The following is a 14,305-nucleotide window of genomic DNA, read 5'->3' as shown; positions in this document are numbered from 1 at the left end:
TGCAGCGACTGAAGCCTCGATTCCGCTCAAAACCTCCCCCCTGCCCCGCACCCCAACCCCCAAAAAGGAAACCTACTTCAGACAAGGCTGTCCACAAGTGGAGCATGGAGTGACCAAAAGTTCCCACCATCATATTCTAAAGAGTACCAAAAGGGTGACTATTAGCAGCCTTTAAAGATGCGGTGAGGGAAGGGTCTGCAAAAAACCGGGCGGGCTCCTCGTCGTCCCACCTCCATCCCCCGTCGCCTGGGTGACAGCGTCCCGGGTGTCCAATGCGGGCGGCCCGTCCGCGGGACCCTGCTGTCAAATCTTGACGTCTTGGGATTCAACCATCTTGGCGAGCGTCTTCTTAATTCTCAAAGCGGTCAACCTCGAGGCGGGGTTGTGGGCCCAGCATTCGGACATTAGCTTCAGGATCGCTCGGAGGCACTGAGAGGCAGAAGAAAGGGGAGAAAACAAAAAGATTGTGGCAAAACGGTCGACTCCACCATCTCCCAAATCCTCCCAAACGTTTGACGTTTTCCGGGTCGTCGCCTTGAGTGATTTGAAATCAAGGTTGGCGATCCGACCGCTTCCTGACTTACTTCATCGCTGTTCCATCTGTTAGACACCACAGGGCGCAAACGCTTGACACACACCACCTCGCGCATATCCTCATAAGACGGGTCGCTCGGCACCATGTTGTAATATGGCAGTTGGTAATCTTCCACTATACCTGGAAAGAAGAAAACGGGGTCGGGATCAACACGACAAATGTCGGCAAAGAAAACCCGACCAGGCGACTGTAAAAGGGTACAGAGGTCCTGGGGTCCCCCACCCCTGCCAAGACCAGGGGGAAAAGAGTGAAGGTGTCCAAAAACCCATGGGGTGATGAGGTCGGAGGGTGAGGGGTGTGTGCTTTAGTCATTCATTCATTCAATCGCATTTATTGAGAGCCTACTGTGTGCAGAGCACTGTACTAAGCGCTTCGAAAGTACAAGTCGGCAACATATAGAGACGGTCCCTGTCCAACAACGGGCTCACAGTCTAGAAGAGGGAGACAGACAACAAAACAAAACATGTAGACAGGTGTCAAAATTGTCAGATCAAATAGAAAGAGTTAAAGCTATATGCACATCTAACAAAATAGAATAGTAAATATGCACAAGTAAAATAGAGTAATAAGTCTGTACAAATATATACAGGTGCTGTGGGAATTGGAAGGAGGTAAGGCGGGGGGATGGGGAGGAGGAGAGGGAAAATGGGGCTCAGTCTGGGAAGGCCTCCTGGAAGAGGTGAGCTCTCAGTAGGGCTTTGAAGGGAGGAAGAGAGCTAGCTTGGTGGATGTGGGGAGGGAGGGCTTTCCAGGCCAGGGGGAGGACGTGGGCCAGGGGTCGATGGCGGGACAGGCGAGAACGGGGTGCAGCGAGGAGGTTAGTGGCAGAGGAGCGGAGGGTGTGGGCTGGGCTGGAGAAGGAGAGAAGGGAGGTGAGGTAGGAGGGGGCGAGGGGATGGACAGCCTTGAGGCCGAGAGTGAGGAGTTTTTGCTCACTCTGTCCACTCTTTAAGCACCTTTCCAACCTGACAGAAAGGAGAAGCAAGGGGGAAACTCGGAATAGAAAGACAGCCGACTGTGGAACTTGGACCCAATAACCCAAGTGGAAGGCAGAGCAATTATAGCTTGTGTCAGGATCACTCCTTTAGCCCCCCGTGAACACACACTAGCAGTACGATGGGGATTCAGCTTCTGGGCTGGGTAAACACCGGGCTTTTTGGGGATTATATGTATTCTCTTCAGAAACAAATCTGCAACCAGCTCCTTCCTGCAAGGCGTTTGAGGATTTCCTGTCCCCTCCCCCCAGCCTTTTTCTTCTCCCCTCCAGATTTTCATCCCCACCTTCCTTGTCCCAGGAGACTACCAGAGTCCTTTTAGAGCACTCTTCACTTGGCAGAAGTCTCTCTTCCATTGAACTGAGCCCAGTGCCACCCAAGCACTCATTCTCCAGTGGGGCTGGGCCCTCTTCAAATGTGCTTAAACACCACTGAAGAGTCAGGGTAAATCAAACACGTGGTCTGAAATCAAGGGGCTGGGAGTTAAACAAACTGTGACCCCAGGAAGCCTGGGACAAACACCCAATCCAGCATTCAAGCATCTGAACTGATGGCCTGCACTGTCTGAAAGAGGGCATCCCCTCTTGGGTGGTGACCGGTCTTAGCAAAGCCCGTCACTTTCAATTTCACAGCATCTTCCCACCCGGACTCTTCAGAGACAGTTTTCCCCTCAGCCTTGGCCGGCATATAAAACCGGATTTTGCCGGATTTCGAGGGGATAAGCCAACAGAAAGAGTGGCTCATTGGAACCAAGATCTCCGAACCCTCCATCCGCTTGGCGGGGGTTCCCATTACAGCGGATTGATTCGTTTCTCTGGCACAGAAGTCAGACGAGACGTTCACATCATACCGCATTAGTCGTCTTAGGCTCCATTCTTTAAAAACTGTACTGTTCCAACCCATTAAAAACCCACATTCCAGACACCTACCTCCTGTGATACAGCGCCGGGCCATTTCCCAAATGATGAGGCCAAAGCTGTAGATGTCGGCCATGATGTACGGCTGAAAATGGTTTTTGTTCAGGCTTTCGTCTAGCACTTCTGGGGCCATATAGCGCTTCGTTCCCACTCTGGTATTCAAGGGGACATCCACTTCATTTGTGTCACTAGGAAAGGCGGTAACGGGACAGTGAGTACGCATTCTAGTCCTTTGCTTACAATAAAGATAAAGAAGATGCAGTGATTGTACAGAAAAATGTGCTCTCCTGTCACGGTTCCCTTTCACAGGTCAACCCGAAGTCCATTCAAGTTGCATCCCGGGAGTTACAGTGGGAGGGGTGACCATCCGCCTGTCCCTGCAACTGCGTCAGGCCCACGCCTGACGTTGACAGGGGTGGGAGAGGTTGGGGGGAGAAAAACTGCTTTCTGAGCAGGAAGATTGCTGGCTGCCCGCGCTTTCATTCCATCGTATTTATTGAGGGCTTACTGTGTGCCAAGCATTGTACTTTGCACTTGGGAGAGCACAACAGACACATTCCTGCCGACAACGAGCTCACAGTCTTTGGGGGCAGGGGCAGACATTAGTATAAACAGATAAATAAATAAACAAATGCCCTGTGTCCCCCCCGTGGGGTATCAAGAAGATGTGAAATGAAAGCAGGGCCGTTGTGGCGAGGGCAAGGCCGCCTGGAAACCAGGGCAGTGTCCCAACCTCTCTCTCCCCCTACGCCTGCAGAGGAGTGGGGAGTTGGGGGCAGAGAATGGTAGATCATCATCATCATCATCAATCGTATTTATTGAGCGCTTACTGTGTGCAGAGCACTGGACTAAGCGCTTGGGAAGTACAAATTGGCAACCTATAGAGACAGTCCCTACCCAACAGTGGGCTCACAGTCTAAAAGAATATGGCATTTGTTAAGCGCTTACTATGTGCAGAGCACTGTTCTAAGCGCTGGGGGGGATACAAGGTGATCAAGTTGTCCCACGTGGGGCTCACAGTCTTAATCCCCATTTTACAGATGAGGTAACAGGCTCAGAGAAGTTAAGTGACTTGCCCAAGGTCACACAGCAGACGCGTGGTGGGGCCAGGATTCGAACCCATGACCTCTGACTCCAAAGCCCGGGCTCTTTCCACTGAGCCACGCTGCTTCTATGGGCACTTCCCGACTTTCCTCTGGTACTCGCTGCGCTAACTCACTGCCCCCAGACCTCGGAGCACAGAACTGAGGCTACGGTTTTTCCAAGGTGCAGACTGGCTTGTATGCCCAGGCTCCAGGGCCCCCCAACCTACCATGGAAATCAAAGAAACACATTTATTCGGGCAATCCCACTTAATGGAGACAGCTAATCAGAAGAAGTGGTTTAAATCAGTAAATTAGAATCAAGCACTTGGTACACAGGCCATTGTATTCATTCATTCATTCAATCATATTTATTGAGTGCTTACTGTGTGCAGAGCACTGCACGACGCGCTTGGGAACTACAAGTTGGCAACGTATAGAGACGGTCCTATTGTACCCGATGGGTGCTCAGTAATCCTGTTGAGCTACAGTAATTAAAAAGAAATGTCATCATGGCCCTCTCCCCCACAAAAGAAATACCTTCTTTAACTGCTTGTCACCCTACCCTTCTCATTTTCCCCTCACTTTATATCTTCCCCAGTGTTTATTCCAAGCCGAGAGGAGGTCTTTTGACTGATCCAAACTTCAGCCACTCAGTCATATATACTGAGTGCCTACTGTGTGCAGAGCACTGTCCAAAGTGCTTCGGAGCGTACACTATAACAGCTGGCAGACACATTCCCTGTCCACAACAAGCTCAGTCTAGAGGATAGCTACTGAATCCCCATTTCACAGATGAGGAAACAGAAGTGCACTTGCACAAACGTCACCTAGCACACAATTGGCAGAGCCAGAATTAGAAACCCAGTCCCGAGGACTCCTAGGCCTGTGCTCTTTCTACTAGGGATCCTGTAAATGAAGCAGTTTTCACGGCAGTAGGGAAGGGCCTTATGACTGCAGTACCTGCATTCATTCATATTTACTGAACGCTTACTGTGTGCCAAGCACTGTACTACCCGCTTGGGAGAGTACAACGTAACAACAGACATATTCCCTGCCCACAAAGAGCTCACAGTCTAGAAGGGTAGACAGACATTTATATATATATATATATATATAAATTATCGATATATGCTATGACTATAATAATAATGGAATTTATTAAGCGCTTACTATGTGCCAACCACTGTTCTAAGCACAAGGTAATCAGGTTGTCCCACGTGGGGCTCCCAGTATTCATCCCCGTTTTACAGATGAGGTAACTGAGGCACAGAGAACTTAAGTGGCTTGCCCAGGCTAGTGGTGGAGCTGGGATTAGAACCCATGCCCTCTTGACTCCCACACCTGTGCTTATATGTTGCCAACTTGTACTTCCCAAGAGCTTAGTACAGTGCTCTGGCACACAGTAAGCGCTCAATAAATATGACTGATTGATTGATTGATTGATTCCACTAAGCCACGCTGCTTAGGGGATGGGAGGGAAGATGAATGAAGGGAGCAGGTCAGGGTTACTCATGCCTGCTGTGCTCTCAACCTCTTCCACCCTCTTCTGGCTCCCGGGATCCCTGTGGATTCACCTTGCAGTTCCTGCTCCATTCCACACCACAGGCAGGAAGAAAGCCCACCAAGGGACCGTGGCCCCCTCACCTGTTAAATTTCACAGCCAGGCCCAGGTCGGCGATACAGCAGCTTCCGTTCTTCTTGATGAGGATGTTTTTACTCTTGAGATCCCGGTGGGCGATGGCGGGCTTCCCTTGGGTGCCGTAGATTTCCGTGTGGAGGTGGCACAGGCCGCAGGCCGCCGAGTAAGCCAGCTTGAGCAGGGCCCTGTTGTCCAGGGTGGCACACTTGAGGAAGTCATACAAAGAGCCGTTCTCGTGGTAATCGGTAATCAGGTAGAGCTGGGTCCACGAGCCTGTGCCTTTAATATCGGCGGCTATAAAACCTGTCCGGTTCCAAAGGAAGAATGACAAATTTTACGGTCCGAGGGGCCATGCTACTTCCACTGTGCATTCCCTCAACCTTGCCATCACCCCGGGAGCCACTTACAAAAAATAAGCAGACAGACCTGCTCAGCCCAGTTGGCCTTCTCCAAGCTGTGACTGACAAATAAACTTCCAATTTCACACCGAGCTCTGCATGTCTAGTTTAAGATGAAAGTAAGACTATGCCGGAATGCCACCAATGAGTTCTGTGACGGTGGTGGAAAAAAGCACCTGCCTGCCTATGAGTTTCACTCCCTGCCATCGTGGTGCCTCTTGTTTCAAAGATCGTAAAGAATGAAAGGATTGAACAAAATTATTAATACTGCAGTATCTATTAAGAGCTTCTTGTGTACAGAATCGGGGGTAAAGACAGGATAATCAGAGCAGACCCAGAACCTACCCAACGTGAGGCCCAAAATCTAAGGGGAGAAGTCTGTTATCCCCACTTTACAGATGAAGAAACTGAGGCCAAGAAGTCAGTGACTTGCTCAAAGTCACATGACGGACTAGTAGCAGAGCCAGGATTAGAAGCTGGGGATCTTGATTTCCAGGGCCGCGCTCTTTCCACTAAGCCATACTATGTCCAAATAAAGCCACAAAGAGCTCAAAAGATAAGCCTCAAAATTGCTAACAGCAAGTGGACTTTGGTCGGTGGGTAGGTGGCCTGCTCTGCTGAAAGTACAGCATTAAGGAAAGGCAGGCGGCTCGAGCCAAGGGAAGCCCAAACAGCCCAAAGGAGACTGAGAGGGACTACTGAGCGCAGAAGCGGGGATGGGACTAAGCCAAAACGCAACCTCGGGTGAGAGGCACATTCAGCTGTTCAGAAAATAAACTGAGCACTAAGTTCCAATGGACTTCAGGCCTTTTCTTGAACACTAGGCTTTTGGGAAAGAGGTAGTTGACTTTCAGCCAACTACGCAGTGTTCAGTTTGGCGAACCCCACCCTGACCACTCCCAACGCTGCCCTTTGCTTAATTTCAGGTCAGGGAAGACAGAGAGAGCTTCGTCCTTCTGTATTTCCCAAGCGCCTAATACGAGGGCCTAGTACAACTAGATTGTTGCTACAGTGTAAGACAAAGTCAAAACAACAGCGCCAGTTGAAGATTAGGAGCTGCCACACACCCACCTTTCTGGATATTTAATATGCAAACCAGATACAGACTTGTGTTAGAAGAAAATCCTGCTCTCTAAAGGCCAAGCGTCTGCTCACCGAGTATATTTTCATGACGCATCAGGACAGTCTGGTAGATCTCGGTTTCCCGGAACCAGCTGGCTTCCTCAGTGGTGAAGAAGACTTTGACCGCCACTTTTTCCCCTCGCCATTTACCCATCCACACCTCTCCATAGCGGCCCTTCCCGACCTGCCGCACCATCTGAATCTGTTTGGCAATAGTTCGCTGGACCTGGATGGGGAAAGAACAGAGCTCTAGCCTCTTGCTGGAACAAACCCGATCTCCCCCGGCCAACCGTCCCACGTATGAGATCCTTCCCGACCAGAGCTGCGCTTGCCGGTTTGGGGGTTTCGGAGCGTTGGTTAAAGTCAAGGTCAGACGCACGAAAAGAAATGTGTACTTAACCCGGAAATCCTGATGGACAAGTTGATGGGTTAGTGAGAAGGACTTTGAAGTTCCTTTTCATTTTGCCAGTGTGGTGGCACAGGCATGTTAGGACATGTTGTCTCCCCCTTTTAGACTGTGAGCCCACTGTTGGGTAGGGACTGTCTCTATGTGTTGCCAATTTGTACTTCCCAAGCGCTTAGTACAGTGCTCTGCACATAGTAAGCGCTCAATAAATACGATTGATTGATTGATTGATTGATTGACAGACAAAAAAATTTAAAAAAAAATCAGTCACAGAAGGGAATAAAAGGTTGCTCGATGCTACCAATAGCAACTGACCAGAAAAAGGAAGGTGGCAACTGACCATGCCACAAGGAATGGTAGGACAGACAAGAAAATTAAAAAAAAAAAGTCACAGAAGGGAATAAAAATATGACTGGTTGCTCGATGCTACCAATAGCAACTGACCAGAAAAAGGAAGGTGGCAACTGACCATGCTACAAGGAATGATACTGGATAAATTCCTCGGAGAACAAACTCCTAAAAAATCTGAAATGCACGAAGACTTCCTCCTGCTCTGTTTCAACACAGGTGCCTGGGTTGTATGTCGTTCCACACCTTGGCAGTAAAAACCCCTGCTTTGGGGGAGGTGGAGGGGGGGAGGGGGAACTAGCTGGACAATATTTACCAGGAGAGGGAGCCCAGATCCGCTGCCGGAACTTTGTGATTGGTCGATAAGATCTTTCAACGACTCCCCTACGGGAATGAACGCCTCATCCTGCTCCAGATCGCGATTGTACCGCCGTCGGCTTGCTATCCTCTTGCAGTAATGCCTGTGAGGGGAAAGCCCACAGCTCTACATTTACAACTTTCAGTGCAAACTCACCAGTGAGGGGGCTTCGGAGGCCCTTCCCTGCCCAGCAGGGCCACATCTATTCTGCCTCAGGGAGTCTGACTCCAGAGCCTCCCTCGGTAATCCATTCCTGGACTTAAACTGGACGCACTTCTTTCTTTTCCCTAACTTAATCCCCCCGTGCTGGACGCCCAACCCCAGCAGGCAGTTCAGGGCCAGCTCTGCCACCTTGCTGGCCTGTGGGCCCCAGGTGGGCAGTGGGGATGGCAAGGCCAAGCCTCAAGTGGGTCCAGACCACACCCTTTAAGGGCTGCTGGGCAGAGGCAGTGGTTGCATTCAGGCGCCAAGACCCCACATGCTGTTGAGACTCAGTTGTACCAGGAGCCCAAGTGACAACTGTGTATATACTATGCGACCACACATGGCCAGCAGCACCTAGGGACATTCGGCTTTGGCTCAATCCCATGAGTGGATCCAACCCGGCCCTCAAGAGGCTTTACCTTCTGCTGCAGCATTAGCTCACTTTCTCTCACCTATGCCCTGCCCAACTAATGCCCACCCTCCTTATCTGAGAGACAATGACTCTCCCCCACTTCAAAGCCTATTGAAGGCACATCTTCTCCAAGAGGCCTTCCCTGATTTAAGTCACCCTGCCTTGCTCCCTTTATTCACTCCACCTCCCAGCCCCACAGCACTAATGCTCATACCTATAATTTATTTACATTAATGTCTCTCTCCCCCTAGACCTTGAGCTCACTGTGGGCAGGGAATGTGTCATATTGTTATATTTTACTCTCCCAAGTGCTTAGTTCAGTGCTCTGCACACAGTAAGCACTCAATAAATACAACTGACTGACTCTCTGGCCTGAAACTTGACAGCCACTGTTAAGCCATCTCACTGCCTTTCCTCTTCAGTGGCAAATTATTTCAATTCTCTGAGCCTTTCTCCACGAAGGTCGTTCTCTACACCTTTACCTCTTGTCTCGGAATGGTACTTTACATGTTTCTCAGGGAAGGAAAGGAAATGGGGTCATATTAGAATACTAGTTGTTGTTGGGGGCAAGATTAGAAAGTACATTTTAAATTAGGAATTTAAAGATAAATTAGCAACATGGATAAACACAGGGCCTCAATAAATTAAAAAGTCAATTTGGGGGGAAAATAGCAATTTTTTTTAAAAAAGGATGAAAAACAGTCACTCTCCTGTGGTTAAATGAAATCCAATGCTAGCTAAAATGGCCACAGATTTAAACTAGGTTTGGCTTCTCTGGGAAAATGTATCAATTCAGATCTAAGGAACTGCAACTCATTCATTCAATCGTCTTTACTGAGCACTTACTGTGTGCAGGGCACTGTACTAAGCTCATGAAAATTGGGAGACCGTATTCTTCTCAAATTGCAGAGAACTGAACTCTTCTTTATCAGATAGGGAGAAGGATTTTCTTCCATTAAAAACCTAGTTCCCACCGGCCCCACAAAAGTTTAAGTATATAAAAAAACATATCTAAATCATGCTAATAAACCAAAGTAGCATCCCTAATGCAGTATGGGAATTATATTTCTCAGAAAAAAGCAGGTGTGCCCTTACTTGTAACAAAAGCAGCTGAAGAAGATGATCATAGCAATTATGCAGACCGCCATAGAAACAAGGACAGCCAGCCAACGGACACTGCCATCAAAAAATGGACCTATTTCAAAACCATGAAAAGAAATCAGAGACATTTCAAGATGTCAGCACAAGCACAAGACTCAGTTTTCACACCAATATGACCCTTATACAAAAATGGCTACTGTATTTACTTGCATACCCCCCCGCCCCGTCCCCCACTTATCTGCAAACCCCAAAAGAGGGGAGGTGCTAATTCTGAGGTGTGGTACAAGAAGCAGAGCAGGAGAAAAATGAAAGAAAAAAAAAGAGGAGGAAAGGAGGGGAGATGGTAGAGAAAGGTAACTCAGGGAGTTTGATGAACAAACTCCATTCCTTTGCATATGCCTGAACCGGAAGACACTCTCCTGTTTGGACACTTCTCTCCTTCCTAGTTTGCAATCACTTCTCACAAAAATCACCTTTTATTTCCTCCTCAAAAATCAGGGGAGTAGGGGTGGGAGTCAGAGGAAAGTATGCAGGGAGGCAATTATGTGAGAAAATATGGTATTTTAAACTGCCCTTGAGAAATGGGGATTAAGATTGTGAGCCCCACATGGGACAACCTGATCACCTTGTATCCTCCCCAGCGCTTAGAACAGTGCTTGGCACATAGTAAGCGCTTAACAAATACCAAGATTATTATTATTATTATTATTAATACTGCCCAATGACACATTAACACACCCAAAATGAACCCATAAACACCCCTAACATACGTGCACACAAAAGCAAGAACAAAAACAAAAATTCCGAACTCCATTATTCATTCATTCATATTCACTGAGCGCTTACTCAATACTCAGTGAAGTACTTGCAAGCTGTTAATTTTGATCCACGCTTTTTTGGTGTTGATGCTGCTGCTTCCTGAGCTTCTTCCTGACTATGATTCCAGGGCCTCAGCTCTAGCCGTAGAGATCCAGAACCTGGGGATATGCCTCCACTCTCCTTCCCCACAATGGAGAGGTCCTGCTCCCAACCCCGCGGTCCCTCCTTCACCCCACTCCCCTCTGGGCAAACCTGCATAGTTCTGCTACCCCTGATCAAAACGGCAGCCCAGGAAACCCACAGTGGGGAGGAAGCGGGCCACCAGAGTTGAAATTTACACAATTTAACACCGTTGGCATGTCCTACTGTCACAATGCACCTTCTGTACGTCTCACCTAGTACCTTTGCCAAAGGCAGGGACCTCCTTTTGGGCACAAAGTCACCACACAAAATACGATTCTAAGGTAGGCTGCTGGCTACCAGGAACTGGATATTTCATTGTGCTGGAGAAGCGTTAGCCTTTTATTTCTCAATGAACCTACCTATAATAACAGGGGGTAGTGTTGGCTGTAAATACTGGTTACATAAATTTGTCCGGCAGCATTCAATTGTCCTCCGGAACTGGGCTTTTGGTGAATCCTAGAAACGGGAGAGGGAGGAAGGGAGTGGGGAGAGAAGTTGGCAAGATTTTAACGCGCTCAAATTATAACAGTCGACAGATTTTATATTTGTAATTTAAGTACCTCCACTAGTCATCAGTAATGGGGACTTTCAGAATCTGGCTGGGTAAAATCCGTTGGGTAGGGACTGTCTCTACATGTTGCCAACTTGTACTTCCCAAGCGCTTAGTACAGTGCTCTGCACACAGTAAGCGCTCAATAAATACGATTGATTGATTGATTAATAATGAAGAGCCTGGCATGGAAGCCAAATGGCAAAATTAGCTTATTTGTACTAAAATGATTTTTTCCTCACAACAGTGTGGAATTAAAACAGAAAATTGAGTAGAGGCTTAAAACTGCGTTTCATTCGAAAAGTTCGGTGGTTAAAGGATCACTTTTCTTGCCCCAAACAAGTTAATACTACTTACCCTCAAGCAGATTTTATAAATATTTCCAAGATTTGAAATGAACTTAGAGCAGTTCTACCAGGGGCTACTTTCTGCGACCACCTAGTAATGAGTGCTGGTCAACTTCTTTAAACAACCATCTAAGGCCACATGACTCTCATCAACTCCATCTTTGACCCAATGTTTGTGGTCTTTCCCTCACATGGACCCCAGCCCTATGTCAGTCCACCAGACCAAATCCCTCTCTTCCTCCAAAGACCTCTGAAAATACTATCTGCTCCAGAAGGCATTTCCTATTTAATCCCCACATCCTTGGTCATATCACCCCATCAGAATTTTTTGATGGCTAGTCCCCCCAACCCTTCCGTGAGCCAGGGACAACGTCTGATTGAATGACAACATCTGACTGAATACTCTGGCACCTTTCCCCAGTCCTTACTACTGGACTATGCTTAAAAGTAAAGGTGTAACAAGGGTCAGCAGTAATATTTAATAATGATCAGTCACCCTAAGCCAACTCATTTATTTATCTCCTTGTTCCATGGGTTGATTTATTCCTTTCTTGCTTACTCCCACTTCTCCTACAACACGAAGGTTGCTTTCTTGAAAAGCCTACCGTTTTAGGAAAATTGACTCCATGCAAATTAAAGGGTTGGACGGGTAGAAGCTCACAGGACCACCGTGAATGACACTTTTCAATACAAACTCTTAAAAATTGCTATTTCCACCACTAGCAGAACACTATACACCCCTGTCACTCAATTAGTTCATCGCATTAAATACTGTAAAGCTACAAAAACAAAGTCATGTTTGGTAGAGTATAGTAAACTGAGGTGGAGGCTGGGAAGCAGAGATGCATCAAGCTGCGACCCAAGCCACGTATGTGCACTTAACTGTTTCTTCCTCTTCACTGAACCTACTTGTGCAGACTTGTGAATCATGTGTTGCCCAGCACAGTCATGTATTGTGGGAAGAATGTTCCCAATTTTTTTTCACTGTGTTATATAACTATCTTGTAATGTAATGAAACGCTCCGGGCATGTCACTCCCCTCCTGAAAAATCTCCAGTGGTTGCCTATCAATCTTCGCAAGAAGCAAAAACTCCTCACCCTGGGCTTCAAGGCTCTCCATCACCTCGCCCCCTCCGACCTCACCTCCCTTCTCTCTTTCTACAGCCCAGCCTGCCCACTCTGCTCTTCTGCTGCTAACCTCCTCACTGTGCTTCCAGTCCTGCCGTCGACCCCTGGCCCTCGTCCTTCCCCTGGCCTGGAATGCCCTCCCCTCCTCACATCCGCCAAACTAGCTCTCTTCCCCCCTTCAAAGCCCTACTGAGCTCACCTCCTCCAGGAGGCCTTCCCAGACTGAGCCCCCCCATTCCTCTGTTCTTCCCTCCCCACTGCCCCCACTCCCTCCCTCTTTCCCCTCCCCACAGCATTTGTGCATATTTGTACATATTTATTACTCTATATATTCTATTAATGACATGTACATATCTATAATTCTACTTAGCTATTCTGTTGGTATTGACACCTGTCTACTTGCTTTATTGTCTGTCTCCCCCTTCTAGACTGTGAGCCCGTTGCTGAGTAGGGACCATCTCTATGTATTGCCGAATTGTATTTCCCAAGCACTTAGTACAGTACTTCCCTAAGCGCTTAGTACAGTGCTCTGCACACAGTAAGTGCTCAATAAATATGACTGAATGAATGCTCTGCACACAGTAAGCACTCAGTAAATACAACTGAATGATTAATGAAAACCTATGTTCTGGCAGGGCTAGCTACGTGCTCGTTTTTATGTTATGCTGTCCTCTCCCAAGGCCTTAGTACAGTGCTCTGCACACAGTAAGTGCACAATAAATACAGCTGATAGACTGATCTGTTGTACCCGGATCTTTACTGTCATTCCTACTACTACTGCGCTTTCTGTAGCTGCTTGGCTTCCCCATTAGATTGCAAACACTTCGAAGGCAGGAAACGGGACTCTGACTTTATTGTATGAACTCAAAGCACTGCTTAGGGGCTCTGTAAAAAGTAAGCTTTCAGTAAAAACATAGGTTTAGGTTAGGTCTGAGGCTCCAAAACCCTGAAGTTCGGTTAATGGTGATTGGTAAACCTCCTCCTACTAGAAGGCGTCATAGAAATGGCTTCGCCTACCTCAGCTCTGACACAATTTCCATCATTGCTTGGACCTATGGAGTTAGCTCCCAACTGAGGACACCCACCTCTGAGAATGGGACATCACTGACTTAACCACACTTAGGAGTAATGAAAGAAAGCCATGAAAGTGATTTAAAACTGCAAGTAATTACGGATGTGGTTGTCCGCTTCATGCCCCGATGCATTTTCCAACAAACTGTAGCTTTAACGTGCTTAGTGTGACTGGAAGGCAGGAAACCCAGGTTCTAGTCTCGGCCCTACCACTTGACGGCTGAGTCAACTCGGGAAAGTCACTTCACTCCCCCACCCCAATCCCCCGCCTTACCTCCTTCCCCTCCCCACAGCACTTGTATATATGTATATATGTTTGTACATACTTATTACTCTATTTATTTTAGTTTGTTAATATGTTTTGTTGTCTGTCTCCCCCTTCTAGACCGTGAGCCCGCTGTTGGGTAGGGACCGTCTCTATATGTTGCCAACTTGTACTTCCCAAGCGCTTAGTACAGTGCTCTGCACACAGTAAGCGCTCAATAAATACGATTGAATGAATGAATGAATTCACTCCTCTACCTTGGTTTCCTCATCTGCAAAATGAGGATAAAATAAATACCTGTCCTCCCTCACTGTAAACCAACCCTGCATGGGACAGGGACTGTGTCCGATCTGATTATCTTG

At 47.7% G+C, this 14,305-nt stretch overlaps 1 protein-coding gene across 1 annotated transcript in view; it reads right to left on the bottom strand.

Moving 5' to 3' along the window:
• Positions 1-77: 77 nt before the first annotated feature.
• BMPR1A (bone morphogenetic protein receptor type 1A) overlaps positions 78-14,305 on the bottom strand; it is a 127,582-nt gene continuing 113,354 nt past the window's right edge. Inside the window, exons 6-13 of the mRNA XM_038744265.1 lie at positions 10,942-11,038; positions 9,575-9,674; positions 7,822-7,966; positions 6,785-6,977; positions 5,237-5,534; positions 2,520-2,695; positions 585-715; positions 78-429 (exon numbers count right to left, since the gene is read on the bottom strand). Coding sequence (XP_038600193.1) covers positions 304-429; positions 585-715; positions 2,520-2,695; positions 5,237-5,534; positions 6,785-6,977; positions 7,822-7,966; positions 9,575-9,674; positions 10,942-11,038 — 1,266 coding nt within the window. The 3' untranslated portion in view covers positions 78-303. The remainder of the gene's footprint in view (positions 430-584; positions 716-2,519; positions 2,696-5,236; positions 5,535-6,784; positions 6,978-7,821; positions 7,967-9,574; positions 9,675-10,941; positions 11,039-14,305) is intronic.

The sequence above is a fragment of the Tachyglossus aculeatus genome, chromosome 3, assembly GCF_015852505.1.
Source record: "Tachyglossus aculeatus isolate mTacAcu1 chromosome 3, mTacAcu1.pri, whole genome shotgun sequence".
Taxonomy (NCBI): domain Eukaryota; kingdom Metazoa; phylum Chordata; class Mammalia; order Monotremata; family Tachyglossidae; genus Tachyglossus; species Tachyglossus aculeatus.
Note: the sequence above shows the minus strand (reverse complement) of the source record. Positions and strands in the feature narration are given on the sequence as shown.